The 23,343-nt window shown below is 39.4% G+C and overlaps 1 protein-coding gene across 1 annotated transcript in view; it reads left to right on the top strand.

Moving 5' to 3' along the window:
• Positions 1 to 23,343, top strand: part of il1rapl2 (interleukin 1 receptor accessory protein-like 2) — a 185,563-nt gene that overhangs the window by 114,623 nt on the left and 47,597 nt on the right. Inside the window, exon 6 of the mRNA XM_056383537.1 lies at positions 6,152 to 6,226. Within this exon, the coding sequence (XP_056239512.1) occupies positions 6,152 to 6,226 (75 nt within the window). The remainder of the gene's footprint in view (positions 1 to 6,151; positions 6,227 to 23,343) is intronic.

Raw genomic sequence — 23,343 nt, 5'->3', positions numbered from 1 at the left:
TCAAACCAATGAAACTGTTTTATTTACTCCTCAGAATTCACCAAAAACCAACAAGTCAAATCAGAGTGGCTTCTGACAGGAATAAATGAGTCTTACTGTGAATAGGGCATGACATACAAGTCAGAATGTATCAGGACTAAACAGAAATGTCTCTCGCCTCTCTGCTCCGCCAGACATTTCATAATTCCCCAAAAGGTCAAACCAATTTGATTTACAGAATATAGTATCTGATTATGCACACTGAACAGCACAAAGTGTACACATTTGTCACTGTTGGTTTTAAAAAATAGAACGGCTGACAGTGTAGTTTAGTCCAAGCTGTTTACTCAAATACATTGAGTATGGACCTGAGGTTCACATACAGTACTTCAATTTATTATTTCCATGAACATTTTATGCTACTTTCTATTTCTCTTCCATTTCATTTTAGGGAAATATTGTACTTTTTACTCCACCGCAATTTTTTGACTTCTGTGGTTATGTTGTATATTATCTTTCATAATAAACATATATTAAATAATTTGCGCTACTTTACATAAAGTACTCTAAAGTTGCCTTTTTACCCAAAGTGGCAATATTTTATCTTAAGGTCCATATTCACCAGGTGTGACAGTAAAATGCTGTTTACATGATAAAGCTTCAGTATTAATAATAATTCAATAATACAGTAATATATTGATGATAATATGTTGATATTTAAACTTCAGGAAAACTTGTACAAAAACCATAACGTTTTTTTTGTTTATTTTCTTCCCGTGTGTTTAACTTGAACCAAGACTTGCCTCTGTGTTCATTCATCAGCATATTAATCAGTTAATGTATAAAATATTAATATAGATCCACAGCACTTGCATCTTCTTTTTCCGAGTGCACAGCTCTCTATGGCAGCCCTTATGAGTTAATACTTTTATTATATGTCTCTCAAATAAGGAAAAGTCTCCCATGTGTGACAAAATGAAATGTCAAAGATCAGATTAGATAGAAAGTGTCAGAAAGCATCAAGCATCTGAGGTCATTCCATTTAAAGTACAAAACATTTTAGGACAAACTGTAGGAATAATTAACATCGTGCTGAGTAAATGGTGATATAACTATGAATTTTGTTTTAAATGTGACGTAATGTCCTCTCGTGTTCTCTTGTAATGGAAATGTTTCTAATGTTGAGAATCTGTCTTGAGATTTCTAATGCGAATTGAAAAAAACGTTTCACTTGGTCCAACACACAAACTGTATTCGTTCCATGCATGGAGATAAAGACTGCAATAAGACAGTGTTTGTTTTAATCTACGTGGAGCACCTGGAGAGCTGAAATTATCAGATCAGGATGATTCAGATAGCGTCAAAGTGTTCTTAAATCATGGAAAAGTTAGTCAAATGACTTTCAAATGGTCTTAACTTTCTGCCGCTCACATACATTCATATCTGATGACACGCATGCACACATACTCAGAGGCAACTTAACATTCAAAGGAAAATACCAGATTTACATCCCCTGTTGTGATTGCTGTAGGAGATAAGCACTAAAACAAAGTTTGACTACTCTGTCTAAGGCCTGTCTACTGATTATTGCTCTGTCTGACCTGAAGAGCTGAACCGCACCACACTGTAACTGAACAAGGCAGTAGGTGCATATGAAGCACCACTGCACTGTGATGGCTAGTTTGAGTATTTGTAATCTATCCTTGGTACAGTAATTGGTTTTGTACTGTCAATGTAAACTATTCAGGTGTAGATCATGTAAGGTCTGAGTTTTTTTTTTAACTGAAACATACAGTATATAATGTCTTTGCACTGCCAAATTGGCAATTTGTTGTAAGTAGTGGCAATATTTGACAAAAGGCCCCTGTGTACGAGGTAAGACTTTCTAATGGCTCACAATCAAGCAGGTTTGTAAGCCACAGTCACTGCTAGTATCAATTTTACAACTTGATATGAGCATTTCTTGTAATATCATTGACATTAAGGCCTGAAACGATACGTCGAATGATCTGTCAGGTCAACAGAAAATTAATTAGGAAATATTTGATAAATGATTAATTTAAGTAATTTTTCACAGAAAAGCTCCAGGCCTCCTCAGGCTCAAGCTTCTCTAATGTGAGAATTTGCAGCCTTTATTTTGTTTCTCTATAAAAGGAATGTCTTTGGGTTTTGGACTGTTAATCGGACAAAACAAAGCAAGATGTCGGAAGACATCAACTTCATTCGACATTGTATAGACAAAAAAAATGGATTAATCAAGAAATTAATTGGCAGAAGATATTGCTACATACGTTGCTGTTTACCTACTACTATGCCAAGAGCCCCGGACATTGTTGTCCAGGGATAACTGATAGCTAGCATTCTAACATCAGTACAAGAAAGAGGTGATAGCAATAGAAGCAAAAAAAAGAGCTAACATTGTTGTTGCTTTCCACCACTGGAGAAAGCAAGTAAAGGAATTGAATTTGATGTGCAACTCACAATCTTTCTTCTAGAGTGGTAAGTAAACAGCTGTTAATGCTAATGTCTATGTAGAAATAACAAAACTTACAAAAAACTCTTATAGCTCTTTATTTGCTATGGACAGCAGAAATTTCTCTTGATTACATTTTCAGTCTCAGTTTCCTTTTTTTGAGCATCTCTTCAGACATCACACAGTTGTGCAAAATGAAGCTACAATAAACTGTAGAATTTCTTTGATGTTGTTTTGATCTACGCAAAGCTTATGTCTCAAACTGCTGTAGCTTTTACCTATTCATGGTTCCTCGGAGATGGGAGAAACTCAGCCAGTGCTTCTAACCTAATGGCGCTCCACACATACACCACACTTGCAGACTTAGACAAAAACACACTTTCCACATCAATAGCATGCTGTAATTTTGAAGACAAGCAACCATTATGAAAAGTTCAAAGATGCACGCTTGTGTGTGTATGTGTGTCTCTATGAGGCGCCATGCTAAAAGTAAACAGGAACACCATCATTATCATCTATTCACCACAACACACCTTTTGATATTCAGATTTTTATTCAGGTTAACACTGACCCCAAACACTCACATAAACAATCTTCTTTTGCTCCGACACAAAGTTGGCTTTATGAATTAATGGCACGTGGTGCTGGTGCATCTGCCGTCGTCACAGATTTTTGGTAATTTCCTATCCAGCAGTGCTGCTGCAGAAATTTTCTGTATTTCAAAGAAACACAATTTACCTAACAAACACAAAACAGTAAGGGAAACTTCTGACTGGGATCTGTTAGGTGTGTGTCATTTGATAAAGACATGGAAGTATGTAGAAGAGACGCATTGCACCACTACTTAATCACTATGACACAGCTCCTACTGTGCCTCCTTCTCACTCTGACACAGTCAAGTTCACAAAGAGTCACCAGAATACCAGGCAGGTGCAGGCTAATACACCTGTGTGCACCCAACAAAAAGGACACATCCAGTTTAAAGCCATAAAAAGGCATGCAGCATGTTCTGTCATAAAATGAAAACTCCAAAACAAACGGCAAAAACTACATGAAGACAGGAAAGGAAAGAGGATGTATATGGTGTGAATAGAGGACAGAGCAGAAGACTAGTAGGTCTAGGTGAAGGGTTGTCTCATTAATCTTAAAAAGGTTCAGCGGAACCTTTAGAATGCAAATGAAACGATCAGTCTTATCAGAGAAATGGAAAGAGGGGATGAGTGATAGAGGGTTTGTCAGTGTTATTGGAGGAAAAAGCTGAAAAACAGGGTGGAAAAAGAAAGAAAAGAAATGAAAAGAAAAGAAAAGAAAAAAGGAAACCTGCACCTCCATAGGATATTTTTGTCGCTTTGAAAACCACAGGAAGAGCGTTTAGACCAACGTGGGTGTGGAAGCACCTCCCAACACTGTCCTCGCTTACCTCGGATATGAACACTGAGCTTTGTTACTGTGGTTGTTAGAGTTATAGTACAAAAAATATGATTATAAGTGGACCAATTTAAACACAGAGCAGTGAAGGGATTATGACTCATTATCATTTGAACATACTGTACTTTAGAGTGCTGCACCTTCATGAGCATGCATTTTCTAAAGGATTGTTGTTTGAGCATGTTTCCGTTCCTAAACATCTGACATTAAAATAAGTTTTAAATTGCTCATGTTCACATGTTGCAACTCTAAAGCCCAAGTCTCTGAGGTTTAAGGAAAGATCAAACCAGATGACACTTTTCAAGTGGCATAATTTTCCCACTGCCACATATATTTGAGCTTGGTAATGTGGGTGAAACAAGACTACAGCCATGTTAGCTGGTCTGTAAGGCTGTGTTCACACACAGCAATGCTTTGAGCTAATTGATCAGTGTCAATATGCGTCAGTAAGCTAACATGCTCACAAAGACAATGCTGACATGTTAATGTTTAGTAGGTATAATGTATACTCTGTTCGTAATCGTAGTTTAGCGTGTTAGCATGCTAACATTTGCTAATTAGCACTAAACACCAAATACAGCTGAGGATGATGGGAATGTCAGTTAGTTTTCAAAAAATACAAAAGTATTGGATGAATTAAAAATTTGAACCGATGGTGGCACTAGATAAAATCATCACCAAAGTTATTACAGTTCATTCTGCGGGTGGTATGAATGTCTCACTAAATTTCATGGTAATCCAGCCAACAATTATTAAGGCATTTGACTCGAGTGAAAGTGTCAACCTCAAGGTGGCCACTAGAGGAAAGTCGTTAGGATGACTAATGAGATAGGACAGTGTAGAGTGGCTGAGGATCAGTGTGCTAGAGCAGGTTGTCCACTAATCACACGTTTGGCGGTTTGATCCCCACTTCTTCCTGTCCACATGTCAAATCGTCCTTGGGCAAGACACAGGCCCCCCTGGTGGTTTGGCCAGCACCTTGCATGGTAGCTTGCTGCCCTCAGTGTGTCTGGGTGAATTACAGGCAAATTGCACAGCACTTTGTATAACAGTGATACATCAGTTTGACCATGGAGGATTCATCGTCTGGGGACCATAAATGTCTGCATTCAGATTTCATGGAAATCCATCCAATAGTTTTGAGATATTTCAGCCTGGAACAAAGTGCTGGACAAGCAACAGACTGAATGACAGACTGACATTGCCATACAGCAACCATGGCTAAAATATGTGAAATTAATTTCTGTTCTGTAGTTCTCCACTACCTGCTTCAATGTCATGTTTACACCAGAAATGACTTACCAAACTCAGACACAGGACAAGTTGCATGTACTCTATCTTCAAAGTAGAATGGAAATACTGCAACACACCAGAGGATTATTAGACACTCTGAGGCAGAGAGGGGAAAGGTGTTGGACAGCTACAAGCATTGGTGCTCAGAGTCCATTGAGGTGAAATTGAAAGGTGCTTCAGGTGGAGGCAGAGAACATCTGCTTGTCATCAGAGTAGAAACACAGTCAGTCGTCTTGTTTGTCCACAAAGAGACAGACAGAAGGAGGAAAGAAATCATTAGATGAGACAAGTGTACAATGAGCTTCCTCTGTGGCTGATGCAGCGTCTCGTAGCTGTGACAGTCAGTCTCTCCAGTCTCTTTAAATTCGGCTTTGTGATTCTGTAGGGCAGCGATCAATTTGTAGAGCAAAGGTCAGATCTCTACCTGGATTTCTCCTCACAAAACAGTCTAACTGTGCAGCTCTACAGCCACGTTGAAAGTGTGTTCTTCAGGCTAAACCCAAATCTCAGACCTAACAATGTAGGTCTGAGATTTTGGTTGCATTTTCTATATGTATTTCTCACTCTCCAATCCTTTATCCAAGCAGAACTGCTACATAAGCAGAGGTTGGGTTCAGTTTTGTTTTGTCTTGATTGAAAAGAAGAATACCTCCTCTTGACATTTGGAGGTAGCGCCTGCCATAGTGAATGACTGAAACAGTCAATGTAATAACTTTTTTTTTTCAAGAATTAAGACATAGTGATACATAATAATACTTGGATGGATATGATGAATGTGTCTGTTAATTGAAAAATAAAGTGGGTTTTCTCCTGTACCTTGGTGGTTTTTAGATATATAGGATTTGTTATATAGGAATGATGAGCCCATAATGAGATGCTATATCCACCAGAACCAAAGCTCATTAGTTTAAAACTCTAACTCACTTCTGATAATTAATCTTACGTCTGTCTATCTTTCTCGCTCTGTTTCTCTTACAGCTCTCCAAACCACTCAGCCTCCCAAGGTCCTTTTCCCCCCAGAGAGGCAAGACACAGTGATAGAAATCACACCTGGTAAGAACCAACACCTCCTCTCTATTTATTTATTCTAAGAATTAAGTGGTAATCCTTGAGGTCCTCATTTTAAAAATGTCTCCATCTTTGGTGTGAAGTGTTCATTTCTGTGGATTTTTCTTCATGGCGTGGCGTTTCTGTGCCCTACTGGGACACTGCCATGGACGCTTCAACTTTTGCCCTGTCACAACAGAGGTGGTCATCTCAAGTACAACTAGCGTGACCTTTAGGTGTAAACCCTGAAGCTGGAATTTTACTTGATGCAAGGGTCACTGAAATGCTAAAAGAAAGAAAAACACAAATCTTTTCACTTATACAATTGACAGTGGGAAGGTTCACCTTGTTATGTTACTGAATATTACATTATTTTGTGCAATTGCCACATTTGCATCCTTCAATCACTGGGATATAGAGTGGGGGGGTTGCATCAAGGAGGTCTACAGTGCAGATGGATTTACTACATGTGTTTCAATTTGCTTCAAGTTGTCCTCACTCCACCAGCATCTTAAACTTGTAGGAGAGAAAAAGTTGCCCAAGTTTACAAGTCACTGTTCTGATAGCTCCATAGCCACCATTGTCAGTACATTTTCTAAGGGGGTGCATATGGCGTTGTTCCACGAAAGCCCCACCTTGACCCTGTGCATGGAAGAGTCACCTCTTTTCTTCTGCCAATGCCACACAGATTTGGCTGATTTGAATTTTCCATTCATGATCATCCCATAGGTGGAGCAAGACCTTTTTTGCAATGAAAGACCAGGTGGTAGAACCCAAATGATTAGAACAGAAAATGTTAAAACTTATATGAACTATTGTAGCTATGGATTTAATGTAATGCAGTTATAATGTATTATAGCTTTAATTTAAAGAGAATTATTGTATTAAGAGAAATAGTGACTCTGTCCCAAGGTTGTGTCACATTTATTCAAGGAAAGGTGTTAAAATCTCCCACATAACCCAAAAAAGTTCTGCTAACTTGCATGTTTTTGCACCCACGGTGAAGAATGTTGATATTTGGTGATTCTGCAAAACCATAGATTATACTCAATGACAATATTTTTAATGGCAATTGCCAGCATTTTTAAAATTCGGCAAACCCCCCAGTAGCCTAATGACGTACCATCATAACATCCACAGTTCAACTCCCGGCAGGAGGACCTTTGTTGCAGCTCACACCCTTCTCTCTCCACGTTTCCTGGCATTCTCAACGCTGAATGCTGAATCGAGTCGAACCCCCCCCCCCCAAAAAAAAGAAATATCTTTAAAAACGTATTTCTTTCTTCAAGTTCTGTGCCTGGTAACGACAGTATGGTTAAGATTGGTCACGACTGTGATGAAAGTTACAGGCATCTGAATTGATTAAGTTGGTTAAGTCTATATGAAATATGATATAATTACAGTCACTGTTAATGAGAAGGCATATATAATTGCAAGTATGTAACAAAATGTAAACTGTGGTCTCCCACATTAAAGTCAGATTCACTGCGCCCCCATCCACCACCTCGACCGCTACACTCTTCCATTTTGCCTCACTACATAAAGGGTATACTAGCTCCTGCTTTGGCACCGAGCTTTGTCATTGGATATAATGATGAGCTGTGGAGTAATTCAATACAAATGTAATAACTGGGGATACTGGACCAGCAGTAGATTGGCATCCTTCCCTGACTGGTGTTGGATAACTTGCTTTACCGTCACTTCTTTTGTAGTGATTATGTATTCCTTTGGCGCAGGCGTAGGTGTCACATGATCTGCCAACAAATACTTTGCTGAATGCTGTAGGGACATTTCCTGTGTCTATAGATAAGTCAGAGGTCAGGTTCATCCACAGAGCAGCCTGGAGCTGGTAGGGATTCAGTGACATGGGTCAGACAGCTGAAAGATGGTGCCTCTGTGAGCACTGGGCCGCTCTGCTGGCCCCCTGCTCTCTGCCTGTGTGCGCTCTACCCATTCCAGTCCCGCTGCGTTTTTGTTCTTTTATCTCCTCTAGTCAGCGATTAACAGTGACTTATGAGCAGATATGTACTCAATCCAATTTAATTTGAGCTAAAACATTTACAGAGTCCGCTCAGGACTCGCTGCAGCGCGCCTTATCTACTGATGAGAACTGGCAGACAGTCAAAAGCATGACATTTTCAAATTTAGTCTTTTCACTTTGATTCGTCTTCACTGGGTGATTTTCAGATTGAGAGTAAAGGATGTTTCGACTGGCAACTTACATCAACCTCAGAGTTGTCAGTTTAGCTCCGTTAGCACTAATTTGAAAGCAAGAGGAAATTAAGTTTCTGCTGGGAACGTGAAGACAAACCTATAAGCTGTTTTATACAACAAGAAAGGTCTGATGAACAAATCTAAGAATGAAACAAGGAGACAAGAATGTCTGAACTGAAGGGACCTCATTAGGATTTTCTTGTGTACAAAACAGTGTGTGTTGTTCTGCTGTGGGCCCAGTTGGCTGGCTTCCTTGCCAGCTGTGTGTGTGTGCTTGTCTTTGTTTTTGTGTGTGTTTGTGTTCAAGTACATACGTGCCTGTATTCATGTGTGTGTCCTGCTGTTCAGCGGTCTCTTTGACAATGTTTGCACTGTAGGCAGAAATGTGTTTGGATCCGTGTACGTGTGTGTGTGTGTGTGTGTGTGTGTGTGTGTGTGTGTGTGTGTGTGTGTGTGTGTGTGTGTGTGTTTGTGTGTTTGTGTGCTGTGTGTTTCCATTAACTCCAGATTGATGTAGTAACAAATAGGCCCTAAGGCCTCTGTACACTGATTGCAGCAGGGACACCTTTTAATGGGCACTGCAGCTTCACCCCCGCTACACACGTACACGCACACACACACACACACACACACAATCTCACCTACAGCAATAAAGGCTGCACAGTAAGACACATATGCACACACACACACACACACACACACACACACACTCACACTCACACAGTCACAGTGTGACCCTGTGGTACATTTTTAATTATCATCTTGTTTTAACCTGAGGGAGATTTACATCAGCAACCACAGTCATGTTGTTCATTTTCCTCTTTTTCCTCCCTCTCTCCTTTTACTCCTTCATTTTTTTCTTCTTCATCTCATTCATTCTTTGTTTCCCTTTTAACTGTTGGTTCCTTTTCTTCTTTATATTTCCCCTCTCTATACCACCCCACATCCTTCCTTTCTCTCCTCTGTTTTCCTTATTATTCCATAATGCTGTAGGTTATAAACACGATTCAATAAGCTCATTGTTATTATACTAATGTGGGCCACAGGCAAAAGGAAAGCTAGCTCATAATTAAAGATTGATTCATGATATAAATATAAAAAAAATTTAAAATACAGAATAAAGAATGATGCTGATGGAGGAGTTATTTGCACATCCCCTGGTAAATTCAGCCTTTAAAACCCCACATTGTGGTGTGTAATGCACATGTATTACTATCACAACTATCAGCAGCTTAGAAAGTGTAAAAATTGCTAAGAATAAATACATAATCTAAATGCAGCATGCATTTGTGAGATGCATTTGCTGTACTTTAACGAGCAATAAGATTAGGTCTCATGCTACAGGTCCACTCTTGGTTTAACAGTAGTACAATATTCATTCTGCCTTAAGAAACACATTTGGAATTCATTTTTTCTGATGAATTTTCTGTCATTTTTGTTTCTTATTAAATTCACTCACAGTACTGAACGTTCAATACCCTGTGTTCAAGCAGGGACACATGAGGAGTGAGAGTAAATTTAAAGATGAAAATACTGATGAAAACTCAAGTTGTTTGATAAACCTAAAGTTATTCAGTGGTCATAACTTAAAACATAATAAATTCACATTTTTGGTATTGTGAGTCAGAAGAATAGAGGTGACATAGCCAACTGATGAATGTAGACTAAAGAGTAAAATGAATGTGAATATGAAACCATTAATTCTGATAATTTGATTAAATCAAACACAATTTGATTTAATAACCGTGCGAAATGTTCCTTTCATTCATCACAAGTTCAACAGATTGTTGGGGCTCATCATTTACTCTCTTTCCAGTGTTCTCGGACCTAAATGTCAATCATATTTAAAGCCATTGAGGCTCAGCTAATTGTTAGACTGTTATATGATCGTGTCGTCTATCCCTCGATCTCTGTCCCCAACCAGAAGCTCTTCTAGTTTTTGACCCCAGACTCCAGCTCCTCCTCTGTCCCCACTTTTCTTTCTTCATCGATTCAGCATGGTTCAGTTGGACCTACAGGTAAACGTGGTTATGTGGGTATAACAGCTCCTAACACTGTGCCTGGGCTGGCAAGTTCAAAAACTCTGACATATGACTCAAAGCTTCTGTAGTGAAAAGTCAGATTAGGAGGCTTTATAGCAAAAAACTAAAGGTAACTTTTAATGAAGTTGTTGCCTAGCAACCTTGACAATATGTAACATTTGAGGTTTTAGAGCCCTTGGTTTTGTTATACCGTTGTAGCTGTTCAACTGAGCTGAAAACCAATAGTGTATTCCTTGGGCTCACTGTCGGCATTGTTGGCGGGGCTAGCTGTTTCCCCCTGTTCCCAGTCTTTGTGCTAAGCTAACCGTCTACTGGGTTTACCTTCATATGTACAGTTACACATCTAACACATCATGTATATGGGAAAAAGTCAACTCTACCTGGCAGGAGTGAGTATTAGTCCGCCGCTGTCTGCGTTTCTTCGCTGGGGACACGCTAACTTGTGCAGCAGATTAGATAGCCTTCATGGAAAGTACACACAGACACACACAAGCACATACAGTATATAGGGCAACATATTGTACTTGTGAGTATTAGAGCCTTTTGAAAATCAAGTGCACACACACAAACACACATCTGGAACTAGAAGACGCATCCATGCACACAGTGGACAATTGCAATCACTATCTCTGACTACAACAGAATCTAGGAAACAGATTATAGATTAATCAGTTAATCAACTAACCGAAATGAACTGACAAAAAACTCATCGTTGATATAGTTTTAATCTGTTAAGTCACTTATTAAGCTAAAATGGCAAATGTGCCACTTCCAGCTTTAGATTGTCTTTAGCTATTGAACTACTTTCTACTTGTGGAAATGACATGTAATAAAATGATTACTGACTCAATTGAAGAAATAATAGAATGATTAATTGATAAAGAAAACAGTAATGCATCCACACAATCAGGGAACCATGTTCACAGGTACTTTCTGTAACACACACACACACACACACAGCAGTATTAAGTGCCAGTGTGAGGTTGGCTGTGAAAGGCAGGGGAAGATAAGGAGGCAGGCTTTCTGTCTTTTCCTTCTCTCTCCCCTCTTGTCTCTTTACGTCTGTCTTCCTCTGTCCCCGCGAGGTGTCTGCCTCTATCTCACTTTCCTTCCATCTGTCTGTCTTCCCTCTACCGCTCTCTATATTTCTAACTGTCCCTTTGTCTTTCTCTTTCAGCCCATTCAGTCTTTTCATTCGAGTGCTTTAAAATGGTGAAGCGTTGTGTCATTATTCCCTTTCAAACTGTCACAAAGAGATAACGTTAGGTGGGAGGGGTACAGGATGAAATGAATGCAAGGAAGGTCTTTATATTTCAGATTTTCATTCATGAAAGAGCTTTGGGTTGTGTTTGCAGTTGTTAGTCATCTTCAGACATGTAATTCAGAGCAGAATAATGCAGCACAAAAGCTCCAAAGTGTCAAATTGTCTGCAACAATAATGCACAACGATTTATTCATTTATTTTTGTGTGCCCAGTTAAGGGTGATAAACCTTGTTTTTGTAATAAAACCTAAATAAATGAGAAGGTTAAAGATGGATTAAAGTGGAAAGTGAAATGGTACTTAGTAAGTAGGGAGGAGAAACGGTGAAGAAAGAAGGGTCAGAAGGAAAGGTCAAGGGAATGAATGAAAGGAGGACAGAAAGGAAAAATAAGGGAAAGAAAGAAAGAAAGTAAGTGCATGTAAATGTTGTTAAATGTTTTGTGAATTCCAAAATAGGAGTGAAAGATGAAGAGACCAAGGGAAAGCAGAGTGGGAGACAGAAGTAGAGAGAAGGAGAAGTTAGGAAAAAACTAAAAGATGATGGAAGGACAGAAAGGAGAAGGGCAGGAATGAAGGGGGAAGAGCAAAAAAAAATCTAGAAAGTTTTGTCTAGGATAAAAGGAGGGAGAAATGAAGGGAGGAAACACTGAAGGTCGATGGAGGAAGGAAAGATGGGACAGTGGGGGAAATGGGTTGGAAGGAGAGTGAAGAAAGGTAAAAGTAACATTATAACATTATAACAGTCAAGGTCTGTTTGAAGCTACAGTGTGGTACATGCATGGCACAAGTCTTTAGATTGGATGTGTCCAGTAGCAGCTACAGAGTTGCACCCTGCTGATGCCCATTCAGAATACAGAACATTAACACTGGTGGGCACCTTAAGAATCCAAAGTATGGTGCAAATTTAATATCATAGCTGAAAGGGATACATTAGGATACATCCTCTAGGGACCATGAATGTCTTATGTTTGGCTGGAAAAGCAAAACGTCAAGGGATCTTCAAAGTCATCCTCTGGGGAGCATAAATGCAAAATTCTCCTGGAAATCCATCCAATAGTTGGCACCAACCAACCAACACTGACATCCCTAGAGCCATTCACGGCTACATAGTAATGAGAGGAAAGAGTAAATATGGTGAATGCAAAAAAGAAAAGAGAAGAAATGGAAGGGAAGAAATAAGGAAAAGAGAAGGAGGGAATGAGTAGAAATGAGGCAAGAGGGAGGATATAACGGAGGAACAAACAGAGGTAGGAAGGAATAAAGGAAACAAAGGTAGGAATTAAAGGTAGCCTGAAAGTGGAGAAAGCAAGTCAACAAGAAGGATTGGATATTTTGTAGGGAAGGAGTGACAACAAGGAAGTAGGAAGGAAGGAAAGGAGACACACACACACACACACACACACACACTAGTCAATAAGACTATTGTGTTGTGGGAGTATCTGAGTTGCTGCTTTATCACTGTCAAGACACATACACATCCTCTCTGTCTTCATCTGTCTCCGTTCACTCGCAAGCCACACACACCAGACTACGTAATATAGTACAAGGTGTTTAGCGTTTCCATCAGTGTCATAATGTGCAAACTCACACACACACACACACACACACCCGCGCACACAAATCTCTGTCGGTGCCGTGATATAAACAGGCTGTTGACAGACGTGAGAGAGAGAAAGACAGAGGGAAAAATAGAGGGACACTGAAAGTTGAGAGGGAGGAGAAAGTGCATCAAAGGAATTGAGAGAATAATTGCAGGTGAAAGGAAGATCGATATGCGATGAAAGCGCGATAAAGAATGGATTTTGTTCTTTTTTTTGCTCTCCCTTTCATTTGTCATCTGGCGGCCTCATGAATATGGTAATCTGCTTTTGTTTGCAACCTTGATGGAGAGGGTGGGACAGAGAGAGAGCGACTGGTGGGAGGGAAGAGAAAACGGAGAAGGTGAGAAAGGTATTTGACAAAGGTGAGACGGTCACCTCAACATCTGTTTCACTGTGTTGCATAGGCAAAAATAACAGCAGCAAGAGTAACCCCTGTTTGGAGAAGTATGCTTGAGGCTGCAAGGTCACCAGTTTAAGTCCCCACCAGGCCAAGAAGATATTAGCAGGGAAATTGAACCATTCGTATTGTTGACCCGGGTCAAGTACTGTTCAAGTCCCACTGTTTCCTATTTTTGCTTCTTCTTATTTGAGACAAACACGCAAACAGATAGATATACATGAATGAAAAAAAGGTGACTATTAAAATTGATGAACTAACCATATACAGTAGCAGAGAAACAAATGTCTTTGCTTTGTGATCATTCAGAACAAATCTGAGTCCTCCATGACACCTCATTTCCACCTGCACCGTTTTAACGATATGATGAAAGACAAAAAGTTCTCTCAAACCGCTACTGTAAGTAGTCGGAATTACATTTTGATCATTGTAACAGCAATGTGAAATGTCTCTCTTGTCCACATTTACCATAAAAGGTGTAGAGCTGTTTAAAAAGAATATTATGTGTCAGTAATTTCATGATTTGCTCAGAATCCCTCAGGCCACGCAAGATGTCTGAATTTTAAAGCAACATCAGTAGATGTTTTGGCCACTTGAGAATATCCTTGTGTAAAACACAATAAAGACATACAGTATAATCGCCCTGTAAAGTGGATGTGATAAAGAATACAGTGGATCCATCAGACTCATGTTGGACTCATGTTTCTGACCACATGATGAATGCAGGCCCACTTGTCAATTTCGCTTTGGTTTTATGATCTGCTTGAATTTGGTTGATTTTGAGACAGCAACGATAACATTTTCACCATCATTGCTTCACTTATGAGAGACAACCAAACAGTCTATGACAGCTCTGATATAACCAAGATTCTCTAAAAACTACAGCTGCGTCCCAATTCAGGGGCCATTTGTGTTACAGCAGCGCAACTAGGCCGTCCCATTCTTAAATGCATCTGAGCCATCTTTTCCTGGGCAACAAAGGCTCCAACAGGTGTATCCTCTGTGGCCCAACCTATCCCAAGATTCATTGCACATTGGTAATGAAAATAATGTTGCAGCAAACATCACCAACAGAGAGCCTGATGATTACACTTTTAAATGTAAGTATTGGGTTTCAGCTCAGTTGAACAGCTAACGGTGCATCTGTTAAAAAAACAAAACCTCAAGTTTTTTGCAAAAATAAAGTTAGATGTTGTCAGGGTTGCTAGGTGACAGGACCTTTGTGACACAAAGGTAAGGGTAGGCACAGCTGGAGACGCAAAGTGGAAATCCTCCGTAGATCAAACACGTTTCATGTTAGCCTTCGTGGTTTTTTTGTGGACCGCGTCCTCCGAGGGATGCAGCCCATGAATTGGGAGATAGATTCCATCTCTACTACTGCAGTGTTTAATTAGTTTGTTTTACTCTGTAGGTCACAAGAAAATATGGAAAATGATGTTATGACTCAGGGAGCCTAAATGGTTTGGTCAAATGACAAAGAACAATAGCCATCCATGGGAATATTATCAGCAAGACGCTGAACTACAAATCAAATATTTCAGCTGTGTCAGTTATCTGATAATTAATTCAACACAGTTTTGAATAATGAACATGTAACTCTAATGTTAGGAGACAGACACATTATTTTAGAGCTTTTCTAATAGAAATGTTTTTCAAAATCAGAATCAATTCTTTTCCAGAAATGAGTTCAGTAGCAGCTGTCCTGAAAAAAAGAGGAGTCCTCACTGTTTGGTTCACTGTGATCTCTGTGTCTCCATCACTGTCTAATTATTTCTCCTGCTGTCTTTCCTCGCTCCCTCTCTCTTCTTCAAACTCTCACTCTCTCTGTGGGATAAGGATCCTGTGGAGCCAGAATTGGATTTTTATTAAGTAGAAATCCCCTTTGAAAATCTACCTAACCAAGACCACTGTGTGTGTGTGTGTGTGTGTGTGTGTGTGTGTGTGTGTGTGTGTGTGTGTGTGTGTGTGTGTGTGTGTGTGTGTGTGTGTGTGTGTGTGTGTGTGTGTGTGTGAGAGAGTGTGTGAGTGTGAGACTGAAAGGATTAATGATTTGAGTGTGAGTGAGAGAGTATGAGGTTGGATTTCCACCCTGCAGTGCCTACAGTATCTATAGTGTCTGTGTCAAGGTTGACATGTATGTTACAGGTTTAAATGTCGGAAGATAAAATAGGATATGACTTCACAGATTTATTTAAATCATATTGGATTCTTGAGTTTTCATGTGTAAGATTTTCAGGCTAAGTCGTATTGCTTCCAGTTCCCTTTCCTCCATGTTCTCCTTCTCAATACTTATACCCTATTTCCCATAAGACACAGCATCGGCCGTAGTTTTGTATAAGCATCTGAATATATTCTCTGCATTCAGGACTGTAACATATTCTGATATATTTGTGTGCAGTTACTCATTTGTATAATCCCCTGATAATTCTCCACTTCCCCGGAGAGTTTCTTAAATTCAGTGACTTTCCTTGGATGTGGTTAAATTCAGACCTGCAGCTACTGATCGTCATGACGCACTGACTGAGACACATATAATAATTCATTTAGGAAGGATTTTGTTTACCATATGAGTTTTAATTCTTAACAGAACCACATCCTCGTCTAATTCAAATTACTTTACGAATTCATTGTGGATTATGTATTTAGCTCAGAAAAACTATGCTCGCCTATAGTTAAGAACTGTGTGTGTTCTCTCGTGGGCGTTAGAAGTGTGTGTGTACAACAGAATATAATAAGCAGATGAAAGCAGTCTTCATTTACCTTACACCAGCATACCGTCTCTCTTGTTGTAGCAATACAATCCTGTTTTTGTCCGTCTCCATATGTCTGTGCATTCATTCATTATGTGTATGACTGTGCATCTGTGTGTATTTGGTTTCTAATTTTTTTTTTTTTAACCCCACTTAACATTTTCACACCTTTAATAGCTGTGGGAGCAGGAGCAAGAGGAGAGAAGCAAAAGAGGGATCTTAAGTGGAATAGTTTGTTTCTGTCACTTTTAGATGTGTAATGGAGGTTAAGAGGTCTCCAGCACTCACTCCCCTGCTACAATAGGCAGCACTGCTCCTCTTAGTTGACTTAAGAGGGGGTTTTATCACCTCAGGACAGTGATACACAGTAAGTTCTGGCACAACTTTGAAAGACACTAATGCACATGGAAACACAGGTTTCCTAAAAAAAAAAGAAAAAAAAGGGGGCAATTGCTGTGTCTTTGGTCTCATTTTAATGGTCAGTCTAATTGTGGGACATGCTAACTTGTAGTATTGTAGAGCTTGAGGTAATGCAAATTATCACAAATATATTGGAGCAAGCACCTCCCAGCTTTCTCATGGTAATGTAGAAACCATTCCCTCGCTCACTCACAAACTACTCCCTATATAATTAAATGGTAAATAATAATTAATAATAATGAATTTACTCAGTAGTGAGCAGTGAATTCAGATTTCAGACACTTACTAATCATCATCATTTTTCCTCATCAGTGCCAGGTGTTTTTGCATAATCATAATTTTCCCATCTATGAAACTCAGAGAATTGCATTGTGGGACTGTTAGCAGAAAGTGTGGACATGGACTATGTTTTCGTTCTGTTGTGGAATTATTAACGACACTATGTACTAAAGTAGTGCAATATATCTAAATAGGGAGTGATTTCAAACATATGCTAACTTTCAGTTTGTGTACTTCTATACTCACACTTGCTATTTTGAGCACATAAGTGCATTCACATTGACAAGAATGGCAACATGCAGTGCACGGTAAGTACCCAGATGGTGCACTCAAAACGGTCATAAAAAAGTGAGTGTAAATCGATGGACACTTCTCATGTTCAACGCCATCTTGGCTATGTAGCGGAAGGGGAGGAACCACTCAGATATTTTAGAACTTCTGAAAATGGTGACCGAGGAAGTCACCGATGTCGGCTTAATGTCCATGTCGCATGACACAGAACAAAGTAGCTGGCAGGCAGAAATCACAGCCACTTGATGCCATTGTCGTTTTTTGTGAGCGGCACAATGGCAGTGTTTGATTTTGGACAACATTACACTGTCAAAATTCACACACTAAGCCAGTGAGTATACTGTGTACACACTGTACTATATGTCAGTGTACTGACCGAAGTATCCGATTTAAGGCACAGCAACAGCCTTTTTTGAATTTCCTTGCAAGACAATAACATAAAAAGAAAGAACTGACAATGACCCACAGACGCACTCATGTAAACAAACCAGAAACTGCACATGAGTAAGTAGCTTCTTGCCCCAGCAGTAGATCTATATGACGTTAGCTACAACAGCTAATCAACGGGGTACTCTGTGTTTACTGTCTGCCAGAGTCACTGACAAGTTCAAATTATTTATGTTGCTCTGTATATTGAGGTTGCTTGCCTCCAGGAAAACAAGTAGCTATATTGTTGCTGCCTGTCGTTCCCCTGCCATGTACGACCATGCTGGCAAATGTGCTATAGTCAAAATGGCCTCACTTATGGAAATAATGCCAGGCTAAAAAAGTATGATTTCTCTTTTAATAAAAAACATAATGATCCATTTGGGGATACCTGTTTGTTACAGCAGGAAAACTGAATCGTGTAGGAAATGATCCTACTCTCAATCATATTAAAATAAAACACCCAAAGGAAATGTATAAACTACAGCTCTGCAGCAGGAAAATTAAACTGAAGAATACAATCTTACAAACATAAATATTCAGACTACTTTAGACCTTTGTTGTAATAGTTTTTTTGATATTAATGATACATAAAAATATTATAAAAAATAATTACCAACACTTACAAGCCTAAGTATTTCCTTCCAATCCACCTGTATCTACCCAACTGGGAATGCAACACAAACAGCCTGAAACCACATTCAAAATTAAAATTCTCCACTCACTTGTTGGCCTACAGCTGTTCAAACCATGGATGATGGGGACCAAATTAAATCTTCCATGCAATCCTTCTTTTTAGTCTGCTTTGTTAACCATAGGCCCTAAGATGGAGAAGTAGAACACTCCTGGAAGTTTTTGGACCCTCGAGTAACAGCTGTCAATCAGCCATCACCTGCCACCCAGTTCTGTCATGAAACCCCCCCCCACAACACACACACACACATGCACGCACTACCACCACTGAGACCAAAACTATTAGCACTCCTAACCTCTTGTGGGCTCACTTGCCTTTTCTTTCATTTATTCTTTATTTTACTTCTCCTGATTCTTGTTTCTTTATTCAGCACACGGCTCAGCCACCCCAAAGGCGAAAACCATCTGCTCATTCCTATCATCATTTTTATTTGTCCATTGTGTCCTTATTTGCAGTGGTGGCTGGTGATTATTTACCTTGGTTGGACTACAAGCTTACACACATTATGGTAGTAATGTTTATTCTGGCTTCAGTTACCATTAGCAACACATGTACAATGTAAAGAAATTCAATACAACAGTTGGCACTGAGAGGGGTGGATTTGACTCTCTGGTCATTTTGACCATTGAACCTGTAGCAGCGGTTAGTAGTATTGTATTACACTGCACTATGTTGTTTATGTTTATGTTTGCTATGTTTATATGCATTCGATTTACTTAGTATTAGAAACACCTCAATATGTTGACAGTTGTGGACAAGGAATGAGCAAACCCTAATCCTAACTCTAAATTTAAAGGAGCTATTTGCAAGTTTTGCTATAGCTACATAATTAGTGTTAGCATTAACAGCTGTTTACTCACCAGTCTAGAAGAAACGTTGTGAGTTCAGCATCAAACTTCATTCCTTTACTCACCAAGAGCTGTCTCCAGAGGTGGAAAGCAACATCAATGTTAACTCTTGTCTCTATCGCATAATTTCTTCTACCGAAGTTAGCATGCTAACCAGCTAGCCCCAGCCCATATCACCACTTTCTGATAGCGACTCACTGTAGCCTCCAATCTGCCCTGAAGACGTGGCACTGCTCAGATGACGTATTGTAACGTCTTGTCTTTGAAACGCAACGATGGCTGAAGCTTTTGTCAAGCGACAATCACCACCACCTGCTGCTGGCAAGAAACCAGGTTCGACAGCAGAGAAAACTTACAAATTGCCCCTTTAAAGCTACACTAATCAATGTGAAATGTGAAAAGCATCGCTCCTAGTGTCAAACCAATAGAAAATGATCTGCCAACTTCACTGTTCCCCTTAGATGTGCTTTGGTGTTTTAACATCATTGTTTTGCTTTTATACTAGCAACTTCATTTGGTTTGGTTCCGTCCCACTGCTGTGTGTTCAGCAGCAGCAGACAGTTAAAAAAGATCTGATGAGTCCATTGTTACATTACCTGCCCAACACTAATAGGCAGACAGACAAAGTTAGCGACGAGCAGAGGAACATAAGGGAACATTTAGCAACTAAGGAGTTCAAAAGAAGGGAATAAGAAAGCAACTCTGAATTAATGCTAATGCTGCTTTGTGTCTGCTAGATTTGTAAATAGTCAACTGTTTACTGACATGTTAGCCATAACAACTTAAGAAGGTTATAATATGTCAGTTTTGTGTTTACAGCTTTTTTCGCGTGCCCGAGTGGATAAAAACAAATTAATTAATTAATTAATTAATTAATCTAAAACAAATGCAGCTTTAAACTTCATTAACCTGGAAGTTATTTGTTTGGGTTGCTGCACAACCTGGATAGAGTGTTGCCTGCACATTAGGTTCATGGTACATCAGTACATTCTTCCCCTTTTTGATATCACTCTGCTTTGTGGTGTAGAAAGAAGAGTCAGAACCAGTGATAGTCTTTATGACAGCCAGTATGTATTTCATAGTTAAAACGATGCACTGGTAAAACATTGTCCTCTTCCTCGATTTTACCATAAAGCATTACAGCAGATTTCCTGTTAAGTCTGATCAGGTGGCAGATCTTATAACATGCAGCATTGATTCTCATACAGGGGTAATGACCTCTCTGAGATGGTCTCATAAATGTATGGTAATCAAACTGATATGTTCAAAATAATGGGCCAATGATTTACTTGTGTTAAGGAGCCCCTCGGTGCTACTTTGGAAAATATGTTTTTCCTGGAGTGGGAGCAGATAGAAACTCCAGAAACTCAATGTGAGAAACTATATCATCTCTGAATCTGTCGGTGACGTTGAATTGAAAACAAGCCCCTCATGACTGGTCATTTAATTAACCTCGTGAAGCATATCTGCTGTAATCTCCAATCTAATTTCATCTGTTAATTTAAAACAGTTCTTAACGAGGCCAGCCCCCCAGCCAATCAAATGTCAGGTATAGAAGCATAAAGGACTTGTTTAATTAGAACTGTCAGGAAATGTCCAAATATGGACAAAGAAGGAGGCTGGATTTCCTTTTATTACTTTCCTCAGAGAGTTATTAATTCTGTGGGAATCACCTCAGGTGGTGTGTGTGTGTGTGTGTGTGTGTGTGTGTGTGTGTGTGTGTGTGTGTGTGTGTGTGTGTGTGTGTTTCGGGGATAAATCAAGAAGAGGAGGGGGAGTGACGGCTAAGAAGAGAGATAAAGTCGGATATGGAGAAACAGAACAAAGAGAGACAGAAAAAAAAGGAAGAGAAAAATATTTAGTTTATTCAGAATAATCAAATATGTCTATTTCCAACTTTGTGGCAGCTTCATTTCCTGTTAAACAGGAAATTGAGTCTTAGCATATCCAGAAGTGATTCTCCATCTCATATTTATCAAATAATATTCAGTCTCTCATGGAGTATTGTACTGTCAAATTATATTGAAAATCTGCACAGGGCTGTCTGTCGATTGCATATCACTCTAAACTTGTTGGATGTGGCGTTGCATCAATGGAAAGAAAAGATTTATTATGAAACTAATAGGGGTTGACCAGTTATCGGCCAGGCCAATTATTGGATATTCAGCATTTTAAAATGATCAGAACCTTTTTTTCTTTTTTTTATGGATTGTCATTGAAATAAAATAAATTTTAAAATGTGCTAGTTTCGTTGTGATGCTGCTGTCTCTCCTTGTCTGTGGTCTCGAGCAGTGTCCTGCCCACTGCACTGGTCTGATTGGTTACATGTCATGAGTAATAGCCTATCAACGCTGAAGGCTACAGGGTACACAGAGAAGCATAGACAGGAGCACCCACGTCCTACGTGTCCATAGACTTTATGCAGCAGTAGTTTTGTTTTGGTATATCCATTCCAAATATCAGTTATCAGTTTCGTTCATTACTAATTATCAGTAGCAAAATTGGCCCTCAAGAACCCATATCCATTAACCTCTAGAAACTCTAAAACCAGTAGTTCCTGTTGAACGTTAGTTGTGTTGCCTTTTTAATTTCCCATAAGTAGTCAAAAGTACCAGTTGCTATTTTGATTTGAGGAAAAACAGATTGTTCTGGACAGATGCAATATGTGATGGTGTGTGCAGCTTGTGTATGTGTGAGCACATGACTGCTGTGTAAAAGGGGACTGACAGGCTCAAGTCACACACACACACACAGACACACACACACACAGACACACACACATGAATGATCATAATCCAAACCACGTCTGAAAGAAAACCTCATCATCACCTAATTTTTTTCACAGAGGAAAAGTGGAGCCTATACTGTCACTCCCATTATAAGTACAAAATGCATATTTGTGTTGTCCCTTCAGCAGCAATGTGTGAGCAGATAAGTCAAACTTTCAAACTTTAAGCATTGTCTTGTGATACTTTACCGAAGTTATATATAAGTTAGTATCAGTATAACAATATAAAAATAATCCTTTACAAGTAAAAACCCTAGTAAATCCTCAGTAAACCGAACTCAAGTATCAAAATAAAAGTACTCATTCTGCAGAATAATTACCTCTCCCGCTAATGTATTATTGTATGTGATATAATCTGATTAGTAAATGGTTAACACCGATGCGTTGGTGTGTAAGCAGCCTTTTGACTGTTGCAGCTTTAACTATTTCATAACCTTAGGTATGTTAGCCAGGTGCCAAGAAAACAAAGTTCCACTACATAAATTCTTATTTTGGAAGTTTTCTCAGATATTTGCAGTAATCACACACAGGTACTCTGTCAACATGCAGTGCATGGAGAGCATGGATACACAGTATTTAGTTGGTTTTTCATGAAATACTCTGATGCACAGGAAGTGATGCAGTTTGCAGAAAATGACATTACACCACTAGACACAGTATGAATGATAAAGAGGTTTGCAGGGAAATGCAGCACAGCAATGACCACTTGGCAAAAAACACTGAGAGCTAATTATTCCAAAGATCAGTATTGAAATCCCCAGAACTGTAGCTGGCACTAAGGATGGGATTTTGGAAGCGTGTTACTGCCTCATTCACAGCTTTTCTAATAATAGCAAGGATTCAAAATTAAAATGGAATAATTTGTTAGAGGCAGGATGTCTGTAAATAGACAAAATGATAGAGTGAACAGCCTCCCAGGTTACAGCTGAGCTGCCCACTTACTGACACGTGAATGTGTGTGTGTTTGGCCTGAGAGTGTGAAAGTGTATGTCTGTATCTGCGTATCTGGCCTTAGTGTGTGTGTGTGTGTGTGTGTGTGTGTGTGTGTGTGTGTGTGTGTGTGTGTGTGTGTGTGTGTGTGTGTGTGTGTCTTTGCGCACGTGTGTGAGGC

The sequence above is a fragment of the Seriola aureovittata genome, chromosome 8, assembly GCF_021018895.1.
Source record: "Seriola aureovittata isolate HTS-2021-v1 ecotype China chromosome 8, ASM2101889v1, whole genome shotgun sequence".
NCBI lineage: Eukaryota > Metazoa > Chordata > Actinopteri > Carangiformes > Carangidae > Seriola > Seriola aureovittata.
This window is presented reverse-complemented; position numbering and strand designations above follow the sequence as displayed.